The 18,640-nt window shown below is 35.9% G+C and overlaps 1 protein-coding gene across 7 annotated transcripts in view; it reads left to right on the top strand.

Moving 5' to 3' along the window:
• The window catches only part of LOC145668121 (PMS1 protein homolog 1-like), a 174,384-nt gene that overhangs the window by 52,754 nt on the left and 102,990 nt on the right, over nucleotides 1-18,640 (top strand). For all 7 annotated transcript variants that reach the window (XR_014127973.1, XR_014127974.1, XM_081735667.1 and 4 more), the window contains one exon: nucleotides 9,145-9,337. Coding sequence is in view for 5 of the 7 variants with exons in the window: in XM_081735667.1 (XP_081591793.1) it covers nucleotides 9,145-9,337 (193 nt within the window). In the remaining 2 variants the exon portion in view is untranslated. The remainder of the gene's footprint in view (nucleotides 1-9,144; nucleotides 9,338-18,640) is intronic.

The raw sequence follows: 18,640 nt of genomic DNA on the forward strand, positions 1-18,640 counted from the left end.
TAAGTAATATTGGAATTAAACTATGTTCAATTTGAAAGAAAGAAAAATAAAGGCAGATAATTGCTGGAATAGTAATGTAAGGGAGATGAATCTCACCAGGAAGTTTTGCAATACAGGTAAACATTTGTTGCATGTAGGGATGGCGGTGGCTCAGTTGTATAACGTTCACCTCTGGTGCGATCCTAGCTCGCGCCAAGGGAGGTTTGTGGGAAACTAACACCGTGTGCATGGATTTTCTTGAGTTTCTACCGTTTCCTTAATTTTTTTTTTTTTTTATTTATTTATTTATTCGAGCATTTCATTCATTTCTCATCACCATCTCCTTTAGCCTAGCCGGCATAATCGTGGAACGTAACTTATGCTTACATTTACAAAGAAACTTCATACATGGTTGTATTCATCCATAGATACAACACTATGGATGTATTCAAGGAAATATCTGAAAAAAATCTTGTTCTTTGACATCTTTTATGTTCATAGAATTCGACTTTTCAACAGAAAGTAAAATGATGGAGCAGCTTGAGCCGAACACTTAGAAGAATAGATATTCAAAATTGAATGATCCAGGTATTGTAGAAAAAATGAACACCAGAGTTAATATAGATGCATCTATAATCGAAATGCAAGCTGAGCCCACTTACGCAAGATTAAACGTTGCACCATGGTGCCACTAATACCTGCAATGACGGTAATGAGATACCATATAATAAAATTCTGTCATTTCAAGGAACATTAAAATTGATTAAGGATAAAAGGTTATTTTAAGAAAATAAATAGGGGGATTAATTCCCGCCCACCCTGTATATATGTGACGAGGAATACGAAAATGTGCGCTATATGCTTAGATATCACGTTAGAGGTATCAAAAGATGTCATTCTTGACAATGAAACCATCTCTAGATATGATGCTTCGCATTTTGCGTGTGATTATTTGGAATTGGAGAGAGAAAACATTAAAGTTGGTATCTTAATGACTGTTTTTGATACTTGCGGTTGTTAATTGTCTTTTTGTATTCAAAGTCATCGTAATAATAGAAACATATAATAATACTTTAAGTTAATTTATTTTTATACAGTACTGATATGTATAGAAAAACGTTGAAAAAAAAAATAATCTGATGACCACGGTCCGGATCTTGTTGACCTAAAATTTTCTAAAAAAATAACCTATAAAATGACACTAAAATTCCTGTAAAATGACCCCTAAAATTCACAAAAAAATTACTTTAAAACTTGCGTTTTTTTAAGCATTTATTTCGTTAAACATTGACATTTTTTTTGAATATTTATTGGATTTTAAGTACCATTTCTCACTCATTTCCAGAAGTTTTGTTTCAGTTAATTGCAGTCCAATGATCATTTGTGTCCATTAATCAGTCCATTGTACGGCATTGTACGTATTGAAAGCGTCAATTCACTCCTGAGTTGAAACTAGAAAGCACGCTTAAAGAATAACAATTCGCAAGTGTAGACATGTATACACGAGAATAATAGATAAAAGCCCAGTTTAAAATTTTGTACGCCTTCTAATCTATTTCTAGTTATTCACGTGATCGCATAACGTACTTTATGGTCAACAATCCAAACCAATTTTTTTTGGCTACCTACTAACCCCCCACCCGTCGTCAACCAGCTACAGCTTAGTGTTCATTAGCTTGTTAGGAATGCAGTTTTCCACCCCAATAGTCAAGAAGCAGGAAAAAGATCATTCAACTTCCTGTTTTTCAAATCTGTAAACAGTGTTCATTTTAAAATTTCGTTATGTAGAAGAAAAAGAATCAAAAGGCTATAAGAGACCTAAAAGTTACCTTAGAATATTAAAAAATGTCCTGAAACTTCAAAATAGCAAAATGTGACCAAAAGTTGACCCTAAAAAAGTATATTTTTAAAACCTAGAGTGGATGGATAACGTTTTTATTTGAATTTGCGTTGTGCTATGCGTAACAGAAAAAAGTTGACTTGTCAACAAGATCCGGGCCCTGCTGATGACTGTACGGACGAAGAATCAAATCCCAGTCTCACGCTTATTGGGTGAATGCTTAACCTCTGATTTAATAGTAGATCCATCATTTTTTATGTGTTGCTTATTGAAAAGAAAGAAAGAAAGTCAAAAATTATTCTGTTACTTGTATATCAGTTGTCGAGTATCAGCACGGCATCCGAGAAATTGACATTTAATTTTCTGTCATCAAGCATTTTATATATATATATATATATATATATATATATAACGTACGAATATATATCTTCTAAGAATGGAATTATGAAGTTGGCCGGAAGAGCTTATAGGCCGAAACGTTCTGTTTTGTTAAATACAGTGAAACCTCTACTAACAGACGCCTCTATAAAGCGAACATCTCCCGTAACGGACACATTTTGTAATCCACACACACTGTAATAGGAAAAAAAAAAAAAAAAAAAAAAAAACATATAGGCAAATCTCTCTAAAGCGGGCACACACTAGTACGGACACGGACAGTCTTTTCTGTCTTTTATAGGTATTATTTTCCTCTGTATTACAGACACTTTCTCTAGAAACAAGTTGAAAAGTACTGTAAAAATACATTTTTAGTAATTCATACATGTGTAACCATTTTGCTTCCTCAACTGTGCTCAGCAACCCAGATGAAGCTTCTCTGTTTAACAACACTTTCATGTCCTTTGCTTGCATTCCATTCCCACCTAATCTGTTTTAGACACAAAAGTGATGGACAGTTGCCCGCCGTTTGGGATGACATTTTATTCTAGTGTCCCGCTGGAATCTCTGACCCAGCAAAAGACAAATGTAATAGTATTTTGCCCGTGGGTGCGCATATTGTCCCAAAAATGTAGTAAATAGTGATAAGTGTAAAGTGAGAGAATTATAACTTTTTATTTCCGGGGCCTCGAGTATGGAGTATTGGATGGCGGAGGATAATGCAGGTACAGTAACATTTTGGTAATATACAAACATATTTTTTCTAGTTGCATATTACATTGTGTACTAATTTACGTAAGAAAATATTGAAACCTCTGTAAGGCGACACCTCTCTATAGCGGACAATTTTTGATTCCCCACGGCTGTCCTCTTTAGAGAGGTTTCATTTGTATAATATTTTCAAATGATTGACAATGTTTCGCTCTATATGGGTAGGAGGTTTCGTTTAGGTAACTTGATCCTATTGGACACAGCAAACGCTGTGTTAAACTGGCGCGTATCAAAATTTTAAAATGGACACTCTGGTACTCTGTGCCTGACACGTTGCTTCTTGTGAAAACTACGACTGTAAATCACTGCATGTGAATTCGAAGTACAACGTGTTTTTCAATATACACAGATTCAGTGCTGAGAGCAAAATATTAGTACTTATTAACTGACTTAATCGAATTCGCAACATCTTCTATTTATTTATTTATTTATTATTTGAAGTTCCCTGTTATGTGTTTGTACTAAGAGAAAGAATGAGAGATGACTCATACTTGTAAAATGAGTAATGGAGCAGCAATTCACGTTCGAAATATTCTCACCTTACGCAAGACTCGATTCCTTTTATTGATAATGTTTTATATTCTTACGTAACAGCGAGTTTTGTTAAATGGAACGAAATCGAAATCCAAACCATTAGTAAGAGTTGAGTTGGAAACTTTTAATTCCTAGTAGGGTAAGCAGAACTCGAACCTACAACTGACATTATCAGTTTTTCTCCGTACCGGGGCCGCGATGGCTCAGTGGTAGAACTTTCATCTCTGGTGCCCTTGGTTCGATCCAACTCGCGCCAAGTGAGCATTGTGGTAGACAAACACCGTGTGCGTGGGTTTTCTAGGGGTTCTCTCGTTTCCTCCTACTTTCTTCATTCCACCATTTCAGTCATTTCTCATCATCACCGTCTCCTTTAGCCTAGTCGGCATAACCGTTGGACGTAAAACTTAAGAAAAAAAAAAAAAAAATTCGTTTTCTAACTCCGTACCAGGCGACATACTTCGTATACTTAACAGCCCAATAAGTACATGAAGAAAATCAGAACTCCAGTAATTCGTTTTCTAGTTACCATCAACAGATGGTTAACAGTAGTCAAAACTTTTGCTGGTGCTAGTAATTGTAATATATACATTGGTGGAAAATTAAAAATGTCCAGAACCTATGGATCCATGTAAAGGCAATTTTATACAAACGTACTATATGTTGTATACTGTACATGATCTACAGTGCGTCCCACTAGCTTTCGAACCCGAAAAAAACGTTATAATTTCCGAACAAATGTACATAAGAAAATGAAATTCACAATATACGTACCTTGTTTCATGCTAAACACGAGAAAGGGTTGAACAGAAGCGCACACGTCAAAACAAAGACGATAGGTGGCGCCAGGGGAAGTGCTGCTTGGCGTGGTGCGCGTGCGTTAGTGTGAGATTCGAGTTGCTGCATCGCGAGGATGGTTCTGTACACCATACAGGAACCGCGTGTTCATTGTTAAAAAATATTGGATATCGGGATCGTATCAGACCCTTCAATGTGAATTTTGCGGTGAATTTGGATGCCGTAAAGGACCATCGAAATCATCAATACATCATTTGGTGAACAAGTTCGAAACAACAGGAACGTTGCTTACGGGACATGGAGGCGCGCGTCCACGGATGTCCGAGGAGACAGTACAGAATGTGCGGCAACGTCTTTTGCAGTCCCTTAAGAAGAGCCTGCGTCGATTATCACAAGAGGTAGGGATGTCAAAGTCAACTGTGCAAAGAGCCGCCAAAAGAGCCAAGCTGTTTCCATATCGCGTTACAGTCGTCCAGGAGTTGAAGACTACAGATTGGGAAAAGCGCGTGATGTATTGTCGTTGGTTGCAAGCTTTGTTTCATGACAATCCAGGAATCCTAGACTATACTTGGTTCACAAATGAAGCTTAGTTTCATCTCTCCGGTTATGTGAACTTGCAGAATACTCGGATGTGGGCCGCCGAAAATCCGCATGTGTACCATGAGATTCCACTTCATCCCTTGAAGGTGGGAGTTTGGTGTGCAATTTCCCGACAGCGTATCATTGGACCCACCTTCTTTGAAGATACAGTAAACACACAAGTTTACTTACACATCTTCAGTGAATTTGTGAATCAGCTGGACGATCAAGAACTGCGTCGTGTTTATTTCCAACAAGATGGAGCAACATGCCATACTTCCAACGTAGCCATGGCAGAATCAGGATAATCTCCAAAGGATTGTTGCCGCCAAGATCCCCGGATATGGCACCACCTGATTTCTTCTTATGGGGTTTTCTTAAAGGTTGTGTCTACAGAAACAACCCACGATCACAGCGAGAGTTACGAAACAACACTGAGAATGAGATTCATGAGATCACACCGGAGACTCTACATCGGACTTTTCACAATATGGAATGCCGTGTACAAACATGTCTTGACGTCCAGGGAGGACACTTTCAGCACCTGCTGTGACGGTCATGTATTCAGCATGAAACAAGGTACGTGTATTGTGAATTTCATTTTCCTATATATATTTGTTCGGAAATTATAACGTTTTTTTTGGGGGGGGGGTTCGAAAGCTAGTGGGACGCACTGTATATAGGATTCTTGGACAAAATGTACAGAATGGATCCATGTCAGTATGATGCTTCAGTTGCAATACAGACCTGCATTCTGGCGTTGGGATGGTCTTGGAAGTGACGGATGTCATCCTAAGGAATGGAGTTATACGCTTCTTCCTCCCGATGGTGCAGTTGATCAAATTTTGGCATCATGGTTACCAAACGCCATCTAATCGAGTTCTGATTATGCTTAATAGGTATAAATCTGACAATCATGCAGGCCAGAGGAAAAAAACGCACGCCTTGGAGAGCGCATTGAGTAGTGCAAGTGGATATTGTTGTATTAGAAGATACATACAGTTCTAGTGGTCAATATTTCTTATATAAACAGTAGAGGCGAATGGCCATTGTAAGTTATGGCTCCCCACAGCATGATGTTGATTCCTATTGTGTTCACACTGCGTTGCTGAAGATAATCACATCTAAAACCATGTACTAGCAACCTGCGCGAACGCAATATATACATCATTACTTACTTCCAGGATATACCACTATATGTAAATATTACACAAGTACTTCAATTCATATTTGTATTTATTTTATACGAAGTTCGAACTGACATACATATTCGAATGTCCAACGAAAATATTTATACTAACTAACTAACTTTATGGCCTATAGAACCCGAAGGTTCAATGCCGCGTTCACAAAAGCTGTTCACTGACTTCTGTCCTTAGCCAGCTGGATCCAGTTTCTACTTTGTATTCCTGTTCCTACGAGATCCATTTTAATATTGTCTTTCCATCTTCCTAATGGTCGTTTTCCGATTGGTCTTCCAGTTAAGACTTTGAAAGTGTTCCTACTTCCTTCCATTCTAGCTATATGACCTGCCCACCTGAGAGCCTCCTAGACTTGATGACCCTAACAATGTTTGGTAAACCATACAAATTATGTAGTTCCTCGTTATGAACTTTCCTCATTTCCTTTCCTCTTGGGTCCGAATATTCGTCTCAGGATCTTGTTCTCAAATATTTTCAGTCTACGTTCTTTCCTTAGAGTAAGCAACCATATTTCGCAACCATACAGAACAACAGGCATGATTATCGTTTTATATATTTTAAGTTTCAAATTCCTCGACAGAATTCGCAACGACAAGAGATTTTGAACTGAATAATAATACGAATTTCCTGCGTTTAATCGACATTTAATTTCCTCGTGAATATGGTTTTGGTGTATTAATATTGATCCTAGATGTTTGAAAGTATCCACTTTATCAAAAGTATTATTTAATATTTTAACGCATTCATCATTTGCCTTACTGCGATCCTAACGAACTTCCATGTATTTAGTTTTTTTTTTTTTTTTTTTTTTTTTTTTTTTTTTTTTTTTTTGCATTTACTTCTAAACTCATGTCCCTGAAAGCGTTTAATAGGATCTCTCCATTTCTATTGTTCTCCTATCATCCCCTAATAAATTAACATCAGCATACGCCATAACCTGTGTAAGTTGTAACCGTTTCTGGGGCCGCGGTGGCTCAGTGGTAGAGCGTTCACCTCTGGTGCTAGGGTCCAGGGTTCGATCCCAGCCCCCGCCAAGTGAACTTTGTGATGAACAAACACCGTGTGCGTGGGTTTTCTCGGGGTTCTCCCGTTTCCTCCCAGTTTCTTCATTCCACCATTTCATTCATTACTCATCATCACCGTCTCCTTTAGCCTAACCGGCATATCCGTGGGACGTAAAACTCAAAGATTTCATTGCATTTTTGTAACCGTTTCTGATAGGTTGCTGGTGGAAGGCGTGATTCACTGGGAGGTCCTAGAACCTAACCAAACCATTAAAGCAACCTTCTATTGTTAACAGCTGGAAAGAGTGCACAGAGCATTGCGATCGAAGAGGCCAGGCCTCGTCAATCTTCAAGAAGTCATCATCCACATGATAATGTTAGACTGCATATGGCTGCCATGACATGCTAGAACAGGGTGTCTGTCGGTTGCGAAAGGCACGAAAGTCATGAAAAAGTCACGAAATCAGAAAACGGTCATGAAAGTCAAGAAAAAAATCACGAAATTTAGCTTTTGGGTCATGATTTTTTAAAATCTCTACAAATACCGGGTCTTCCAAAAGTCCTGCAAAAATATAAAAAGCTGTAACTTTGTAACCATTTATTGTATTTGTACAAAACTTTTAGTGGACTTGTAAGAAAGTCAGAAATTTTGTTTCCAAGCATTTTTTCAACGCCAAACCCCCAGTTGAGCACCATTCACATCCAAACATTGCTAAAGTCTTTTCGGGAATCCAATAATGGCATTTCGACGTGTTTCATCCGTAATACTCCCAATCACATCACGTATCTTCTTCCGGAGGTCCTGAACATGTTTCGGTTTTTGCTTGTAAACTTTTGTCTTCACATTGGCACTCGCAGCTCCAAGGATCTGCGTTTCAACGATTTCTTTGGACTTCGCAACACGCTTTCCTGCACGGACTGAATCACATCAACACTGGTTGTTGGCCTTCCGCTACGAGGCAAGTCTAAGACACTTCCAGTAGCTAGAAACTTATTGTACCATCTCTTGATACTTGAACCTGCAGGTGGTTGTTTCTGATATTTTTGTCGGAATTTTCTTCTCACCAAAACACTAGATTTTAACTCACAAAACCACGCCACACACTGCGCTTTCTCTTGAGTAGACGCCATCTTTGTCACGTGATTTGTGGTTATGACGTCAACGTTTACATCCGCTCATTGTTGCCAACAAAAATTTTTAATATTTCCACTAAACATTACAAACAAAATACAAAATTGTAAGTAGTACTTTCAAAGTTACAGCTTTCTACTTTTTGCAGGACTTTTGGAAGACACGTTATAAGTGTAGGCCGGAAAATTTTGTTCTATAAAACGTCAAAATTCACCATCAAAAATATCTATGGTCGGCTTTAAATGCTACCAAATCACAAGCAAAGCACGCTTTTATCGTATGTATGAAAATTCGGCCCAATTCGCTCTTGAGAATGTTACTAAATTTTATGGTTTGGAAAAGAAAAGGTCATGGAAAAGTCACGAAATTTCGTTTTGAAATTTTAGTAGACACCCTGTACTAATTAATTAACTTTGGTTGGGAGGTTTATCCCATCCTCTATACTCCCCTCACTTGGCTCCTATATAATATCCCCTGTTTCAGTTATTGTAGAACTCCTCTCTGAGAAAATCTTCGATAAGTTGAAGGCTGTGAAAATTGGTTTGTATGGCGCGGAATTTCTCTATCAGAAAGATGCCAAGATATAATCAGTAATGATGATAATTATACAGAGACCTAAGTAAGGTACATTTTATGTTGTTTGCACTTCATATGCACATCAGAAATGAGTAGAACTTTTGCATATACCTAATTATATACGGTTTACCCTTTCTCCAATTGTATTTCTAGTTATATAAATCGTATCATACTTCGATTGGAATTTTAACCCTTAACTAATGACTTACGATTAAAGTCGATTGATTTTCTCTACCTATTTCTTTACTATTATTATTATTATTTCTTTTGGTGCATCCATAAAATTTCAGAACCATTTCTGAAATTTTATTTTTTATTTTATTTATTTTTTATTTTATGTATTGTTTATTTCAGTCTGGTGCGCAGATGCTTGTTCCAAATACAAAGATGAATGTTGAAGCAGCGGTTCGTTCGAAAAATCACTGTCCTGCTAAGAAGAAAGTTGAAACTGTTGATATTTCTGTGATAAATCATAGCGTTTGCAGTCAAATGGGGAGAAAAGAAATGCGAGCATTTACAATATTTTCAAAGGATGAAAGACGCAAAAGTACGTATAGATTTCTTTTAATGTATATAATAATTAGATGCAAGTATTAATCTCTCTTTTTCGGGTATTCTATTTTGATTTATCAATTATACCTTGGTAATGGATTAGCTGGTGAAACCTAAGTTCGTAGAGCAGGCTTAAATGATTTCTACGTGGGTCGTTCAATATATAATTTTCCCTAAGCTGTAGAATATTTATTTTTTAAGATATATTTATAAACTTTATATACATGTGTAGGTGATTCCTTCCTAATCTCTCCATATAATCCCCATTGAGATTCAGGCATTTGCCTCACCGTTGCACTGATGTGTCCAAACCCTTTGCAAAAAATCAGGGCTCTGGGTATTTAGTACAATTCTCACATTTCGCTTCACTTCTTCACTAGGTAACAGGAAACCAGCTCGCTTATGTTAAACCTAAACTATTCGTCAGAGAAACGCAATTCGACATAAGTGACCTGATCTCTTCTTGATGATAACGCCCACCCTCTACTCAGCACGCCAATAAGACACATAATTGAAGAATTAGGGTAAGAACGACTGCCCTACTCTCCATATAGCCTCAATTTAACGCCGAGTTACTACCGTCTTTTTCCGGTGTTAAAGTCTGCATTAGAAAGTGAACGTTTCGAAACAGATGAAGAAGTGAGGCGGAGTGTGAGAATCATGCTAAATAGTCAATGCCCTAATTTTTTGCAAAGGGTTTCGGACAAATTGGTGCAACGGTGAGACAAATGCCTGAATCTCAATTGAGATTATATGGAGAGGTGAGGAAGGACCCATCTACACAGTATAGTTTACAAATGCAACTTAAAACAAATATTTTACAGCCTAGGGAAATTTGTATATTGAACGACCCATGTATCTGTTGAGGACTTGTGTGTGTTTACAGAAATAATGAGAATAATCATGTACAGACGTAATATGAAGGGTAAGGGGGAAAAAGAAGGAATGTCACAAAACTGCATTTTCGTGAAAACTGCGATTTAATATTGAAAACCGCGTTAATATTGAAATATTGAGAAGAATAGGGTTAGTTACATCTTTTGCCCCTTTTTACATGGACATTTTTACATCTACGAATGCATGGCATATACAGTCAAATAGTACCAAGAGTCACCAACAGATAGGCTAAAGCACCCGAAAAAGCACATACATGGACATTCCTTGTTTTTTCCCCTTACCCTTCATATTAACGTTCTCAGGTATTTTCACAGTCATTCTATTTACATGTAACTGTAATTCCTGAAAGCTTCTTGCACTACTCTGCTTTCGGCTCTTCCCTGGAGCCTTGATCACAAAGGTTAAAAACAGGAGGAGAAAATAATAAAAGCACCAAGAAAGCAAAAGGAACGAACTCACCGTGGCAGAGTAGTGCATAGAAACACTTTTTCAAAGCTGCTGGTCACTCATCTAATGGAGAAACAGTACGCTGTAACATGGCGGATATAATTCGTGTATTCTTTTGTTCAGACGTGATAGGTTCAGCTCATATTGTAATTTTTATTTTTATGTCAATGTTTTATGTTTTCCCAGTATCTCTGAGATGTTATTTAATCCGTATTTTGAGGTTTCCTTTTGTTATATCCATGTAACCCTCATCCTAGCAACTGCATTTTGTTTCACACTTGTGATTTTTCGTTGAGATCAGTGTAGTAGCTCTTCAATTGGGAAATATTCTTTTTCACTTTTTTTTTTTTTTTTTTTTTTGGGGGGGGGGGGTTAACGCAGTACGAAAACCGTATTGTGTAAGAAATCTTTATTTAATGCAGTTGTCAGTCTGGGGTACATTGGTAATCCTACTTAAGTTCATTGGTTCCGATTTCAGTTCTATCGGAACATAAATTATTTTTAACCTGTTTGTACCAACTTAATAATACGGAGTTTGGATATCCATTAATGTTGCCTAGCTTTGGCAAGTGGTCATATCTGGCTAATGAGATAAGTCGTATAACTACGGAACAAAAGTACTTCCATATATTTGCTTTAGTCGCTGCCGGATGAGTTGATCTGTAATATATATATATATATATATATATATATATATATATATATATATATATATATATATATATATATATATATATATATATATCTGGGATTGCTGCTGCTTCTTCTCTTTCCTTCTACCTCTGTTTTTACCTTTTTTGTATAGATTATATATTATTCTTCGCTTCTTGTAGTTTATTCCTGCTTCATTGAGAATCTTGAGCATTTTACTCCATTCTACATTATCAACCACTTTTCCTAGATCCACAACTGCTACGTAAATTATTCTTCCCACTCAAACTCTTTCTTCTAGCAATCCTCTTAATGTTAATATCTCTTTCCTTTTCCACTTTTCCTTCTAAATCCAAATTAGTCATCTGCTAGTAATACTTCTATCTTGGATTCCAATCTTTTGTAATTTATCTTGTCAAGATGTTTGAAACATATGTAAGCAAGCTTATCGTTTTGTGATTCTCGCATTTCTCAGCACTTAACTGTTTTTGGCTAATTAATTTATACAATTTATACTAAACTTTCTGTCCCTTACTTGATGTGATTTCTGCTGGTGCCTCATCTACACGTGGAGCTTTTCCATGTTTTAAGTCTTGTAATATTTTTTGTCATACTCAAATCTCAGTATGATGTTTTCTCGTGCTAATTCTTCTACTTCCTCCATTTTTTTAATTTTTTTTTTTTTTTTAATTCTAATTTCATATTGCTTTCATAGAGCCTTTCTAAATATTTCTTCCACGCTTTCATTTTATTTCCAGTTTAGTCATTCGTCTTCCTTTTCTATCTTTTAGTACATTAATTGTTGGTCTCCGTGGTTTGAAGTTCCTTTTAACCTTCTTATAAGCCACATCTACTCTTCCTGTATATACTTTTTTATTTCTTGACATTGTTTTATCCAGTTCTCCTTAGCAAGCCTGCGTTTACGAATGATCTGATTTCGTATTCTTTTATACGGCGTCCTTGCCTCATTGTTGTTGATATTCTTCAATTGCTTTCTCTCATCCATTAAACTCAGAATTTTCTCGGTGATCCATTTTTTCCGTGCTAGTTTTTCTTCGTTACCTAATACTTTTGCGGTAGTAAGCAGGCCGGTTTTATGAATAATCATTCCTTGCTAATTTCTTCCTTCGTTGATTTTTGTACTACTTTTCTCTCTTAACTTTTTTGAATTTGTTTTTTCTTCAGTTTGCCTGTATTAAATATTTCATTTTTCTTCTTTGTTTTCCAAATTTCTTAAATTTCAACTCAGTGTTCATCATGACTAAGTTGTGGTCACTGTCCACATCCGCTTCCGGGTAACTTCCACAGTTCTTAATTTGGTTTCTGAACCTCTCCTTAATGAGTGTATAATCTATTTTGTATCTCAGTAAATCTCTTGGCATTTTTCACTTATAAATTCTGTGCTTATGTTTCTTGAACAAAGTACTGTATTTGGTACTGCTAGCTTGTTCTTCGTGCAAAATTCAATCAGTTTTTCTTCTCTTTCTTTGCGTTTTCCTAGTCCATATTTTCCTATTGTATTTCTTTTTTGGGCCTACAATCGCACCCCAATGTTGTACCAGAATGAGATTTTCTTCTTCCTTTACGCCTTCCATGATGTTTCCAATAGCTTCATAAACCTCTTCTTCTTCTTGATCATCGAGCACTGTTGTTGGCATAGTACTGGTTAATAGTTGTATCCGTTGTTTTGGTAGCTGGTTTTATTGCTATAGACACTGTCGTTTACTTCGTTGTAATTTCATACTTGTCGTCCTATCTTCTTATTCATTATAAATCCAATTGCAGTGACACCGTTTTCTGTACCCGAGTTAATAATTCTATATTCACCTGACCAGATATCGTATTGTTTTTTTCTATTTTACTTTACTGATCCCCACTATATTCACGTTCAGTCGTTGTATCACTTTCTTTAGATTTTCTACCTTCTAGCTATGCTTAGATTCCTGACGTTCCATCCTCCAATATCACACACATTCAAAGATAATAAATTATAAGTTATTTCCGAAGTCTTATTAAACTCTAATAAGTTTTGTGAGAGTTATCATGGAACAGAAGGGCAAACAGAGAAACACACACAAATACCGATTGAATCGAATGGTAGAAGTTTGCTATGTTCGCTTTAACTTCAGTTGATTCTTACAAGTCTTCACTAGTCATATCTCTTCTTCGTGTATTAGGATGGTACAAATGAAATGTCCTGTTTAACGTCTGGTAGGAGATTCACTCAGCAATACAATACCATACAAGGACTGTGTAAGGTCACGCATGTAGTGTCACAAAGTATGTGCACGTCCGATTAACAGACTTAGGTACCCAGACAATCAGGAGACTGCGCATTGTTGAACGGAGTTACGGAGTTATATGAAAGTGCACGATGGAGAACATACAATTGAGAGTTGAATTCGAACTGAGACATTCTGCATAGTAAGCCGTAAAATAATAATAATAATAATAATAATAATAATAATAATAATAATAATAAATAATGTATTTGGACGAAGAATGGTGAATGAACGCACTATTCGCCGTTCATTTTTCAAATTTCGTTGCTGTGACTCAGCATTACAAATTGAGCCCCGTGCCCATGGGAACCGACCAACGTCATGCTCGGAGGGACTCCGAAGTAATACCGTGGAAGCAGACCGTAGGAAAAATATTCCGTTGCAGACGAGTTAGGCATACCGTCTATTTCAGCGACTACCATTCCTTGAGACATCTCGAACTCTTAAGAAGATAGATCTTTACTAATGATTGGGTGATGTAGTGTGTGGTTAAGGATTTCTTTGTATCGAGACTCCAGCCTTCTTTCGCCACAGAATCCAATCGTTGGCTCAGCAATGTCAAAAGTGTTGGTTGGTTGTTGGTAAAACCAAGAATTACAGTTTTCATTTTTTGTCTTTTGGAAATTACACGCTTGAGGTGGACATTTCACTCGCACCAATTTAATCTGTGACACATAATATCGTTACTGATGCTTTAATTATTTCTCACTCTTTCATTCACCTTATAATGTCTTTAGGAAATAAATTCCGTAAATAGTGTCATTAAAACTGTTTTTAGTTTTATTTCTGCAGTTTGCCAAATACAAGAGAGTGTTTATGTATAATGCAAAGAGTGAAAAATGCGACTGGAATGTGTTCCGAACGTAGGTCGTCAGCTTACCATGCTGGTGTATTAATTATTAGCTATCTGGAGTACTCTAGCAAAAGAAGCCAACGTGATAATCAAGCTCTTGAATCGAACTTGGAATCCGTTCAGCATCTGTGCATTGATAGCTTCGCTATCGACCTGAATACATACAAAGCAACCTACACACAAATGCTGTTTCCCTGCTAATTGTGATGTCATTCAAACAAATCGAAGTTTTGTTCCAACCTCACCACAAACAACCGCAATAAACCACTATAATAGAAGTTATAGAATAAGCAGCAACTTAAGCAAGATACGTTTGCTTGAAATAACATCATATATAGAAACTTAAAATAGGCGGACCTAGCACACAATAGACAACGAGAGGATCAATGAATCCAATGCATCCGCAATTCAATTTTAATATATTTGACAAGTTTAGAACAGCTACATACTTACGTTGTTTGGTTTCGGTTAACAAATTTTAAAAAATGTTGTTGATTAGTAATTAAATGAATATGATTTAATTACTACTCAACAACCATATTCACGAAAAAATTAAATATCGACTAAAAGCAGGGAATTCATGTTATTATTCAGTTGAAAATCTCTTGTCGCGAATTCTGTCGAGGAATTTGAAGCTTAATATATATAAAACGATAATCATGCCTGTTGTTCTATGTGGTTGCGAAATATGGTAGCGTATTTTGAAAGAAGAACATAGACTGAAAGAATTTGAGAACAAGATCCTGAGACGAATTAAATACAAAACGTGATGCAAATCCGATCACTCTATAGATACTTGAGTACAAAGATATGTAGGTCTCACAATTCCGTGTCCATGTTGAAGAATAAAGTGAAAGAAAACGAAAAAAAAAAAAAAAATCTGTAGTAGTAGTAAACGAAGAAGTGGAACTGCATGTAGTGTAGAGGAGTCCCTAAAATTAATTTTTTTTTTTTTTTTTAACGAGGGCGATTACGAAACATCACCTACTAATTGAAATCATGATTATTTTCCAATAAAGTAAAATTCAATAAACTTTCTTGTTATTGTTCGTCCCTCAATGCATACTCATCTCATGGTTAATTATCCCATATCGGACTTCCGAAGAAACTCATCGAAACAACTTATTGACCGCGCCAATAGCGACTACTCTCAGTCATGACTCCGTTTTCTTTCATTCAGAAATAGAAAAGAAAGAGAAGAAAGTAGAAGGGTAAAAGAAGGAGGTAGGAAAAGGGAGGAAAAAGAAAAAAGCAAACAAATAGGGTATTTAATAAGAAACAGATTACTGGATAATTTCGGAAATATAGTAAGAAGTCGGGAAAATCGTTGAAAGATGAATCATTCTAAGTGTTATTAACGACTACTCAATTTTGGAATGCTTCGGAATAGACACATGTTCCCTTATACCACCCAGACCTAGCTCCAGGCACCACGTTCGTGGGGTTGCCCAGACCTAGACCAGGAAATGAGAAAATCGAAATCATTCTCTGTAATGTTATTCTAACCGGTGATTGATAACCATCCAGCATCTGAACTCTGTTCTCTAGGATCGACCACACATATGAATTAGCCAAGAAAGAAAGAAAAAAAAATCAAACTTATAAACTCAATATAAATTTATGTATCGTATCAATAAGAGTTTCAACTTCCTGGAAGAAAAATGTCGTATTTAGGCTCATCCTGTTACCTTCGTCTCACTCCTAGAGCCGATTTAAACTGTTAGTAGCGGTCCTTCATGACCTAGGTTATTTACCTTACCACATATATTAAAATATGACACATATATTATACACATTAATATGACAAAGGATATTACTAAAATTACTTAAATTAAATCTATCATGCATTCACTCGCTCACTCATTCAGGACAGTGTATATATTTCTAAAGGAAACCAACTAGCTACAAAAGGTACAAATAGTTTATTACATTCATGGTGAAAAGGAAAAATAATTATAAAGAAAGTATTAAAAAAAATACAAGTTCTTGGTTATATATCAATAGAATACATAGAGTTATATTTTAGTAAATCTTTATATATTCAATCATCTTGACAAATGGAAAAAGAAAAAAAAATAATAATTACATATATTATATCTTAGGCATGCTAAAGCAAAATTATGATTTGCGACATACGCAAAGAAGACACTTGTTTTACCAAAAAAAAAAAAAAAAGACAAAGAAAAGAAAAGAAATAAAGCTTTTGGGTGTAATAGCACTTATGAGTCTCTACTTCACATTGAGCAATGAAATATTAATAATTTTGAGCGTTCAAATCACAAATCGCGCACTACTTGTAGCGTCCAAAACATTTCGCTCCATTTAACTTAGTTTGTGTTTATATATATATATATATATATATATATAACTATTGGTTTATAAAACCATTCATCAACTATATTTAGTTTGTGACTATTAGCAGTTTATAGCTGCACTCGCATACTGTAACATTTATACCCATCTAGGGATTTTGAAATCACTTTCCGCCAGAGGATGTTTCTCCTCTTAGTCAGTCCATTTCCAAATTTATTAATTGGATAATTTCAAATTATTTGTTTAACACTGGGACACGTCATGAAACCTTTCCTTAGGATCACTTTTGTATATATATATATATATATGGTTCGAATTTAAGACGATCTTCCACAGGTGTAAGGAGTATGATGATTTACATTGAGAATAAAAAAAAAAAAAACACTGGTCAAGTCATAGGATACATATGCAGGTGAGAGGGATTAAAGGTACACGTTCCACAATGGTTTTAGGTTGGTAGCTCAGGAATAATATTCATTATGATGTGGGTTACATTTAGACCTGCCGTTACTTCTTAATACATGCCATTAAATAATTACATAGGTTATGATTTACATCTATTCAGAAGAAAGGAAAATTATTTGAGTGCACTGCGGTATTCTTGACAAAAATCTATATTATTATATTCGTCGGAAAACTTACTGGTAAACTATAGCAACCAATACACGTTTGGGGGGACAGACACGAGCGCTCTTACATATATCCATATAATACATTTAATATCATACTTTACTTTAACATCATATTCACATACTAAGCACATGTACATTTCGACGTATTCATTTATCTCTCTATATATATATATTCATATTTAATAATCGCGCACACATTTAAAATAATAACCCCAACAATAATTTCAGAAAAGGTTGCAAACATTGTACAAGAAAAAACAAATGACTTCCGACATTACATATGAAAAAGAATTGATTTTTTTTTTATCTGATACCGCGCGTCTATAAATTTTAACTTTCATATAGTCAATTCGTGCATGAATCGTAAAAAAAAAAAAAAAAAACAACTTTGTGAGGCAGGCACGTAACACAGAACATTCCTAAAGATATCAATAGATAGACCAATATACAATTTCTGGGCCCAGGTTAACTACAAGATAAACGAAAACCAAAACGGAAGGAAAGTGACCAATGGACAAAAAAAAAAAAAAAAAAAAAAAAACTTAGAGGGACGACGGTGAAAGAACGTAATTGAAGTGTCGTCAAATATGAAGTCGTTATTCATTTTGGCAATAGGTCAAAATGTGATGGAGGACCCAATCATTATCTACTCTATCCATGAATTGTGTCTTGCAACATCTCAGCTGGTAATTTCAGATCAGAGTTGTACGTTAAATAACTTGTAAGCGACAAGTTCAAAATTGGGAGGGGGGGATGTTGAAAATTTAAAAAAAAAAATCTCGAAGTAAGAAGAAAGAAAGTGACAAGAGAGAGAAAGCGGCGCCAACGAAAGGAGAAAGATTAAAGTACTACTCACTACACAGAAGAGTGATCGAATTTAAATATATAACAACTCATAGCCAAAAATATTCACATATGCCGAAAGAGGGTGGTTTACTTAAATACGTAAACTAGGAGGGAGGTCCTGCTGCCAAGGATGCAAGTTCTGTGTCCATCAGATCCCAATCCCACAAGAGTTTGCTTGTAAGATTGAAATCCGAGCCCCGTATCCGGCCCAGACCAGCAGGATAAAAAGAGAGGGGGAAGGGACCAGGTAACTGCGTCCCCAATTTTGAAATCTCTAAGAAAAAAATATTCGACCCCTCAAAAGAACTAAGAAGGTTGTAGGACAGTAATGAAACTAGAGTAAAAGTATTAGCTAAGATATCCCTAACTAATGATTT

This window comes from Thermobia domestica, chromosome 13 (genome assembly GCF_964235325.1).
Source record: "Thermobia domestica chromosome 13, izTheDome1.hap1.1, whole genome shotgun sequence".
Taxonomy (NCBI): domain Eukaryota; kingdom Metazoa; phylum Arthropoda; class Insecta; order Zygentoma; family Lepismatidae; genus Thermobia; species Thermobia domestica.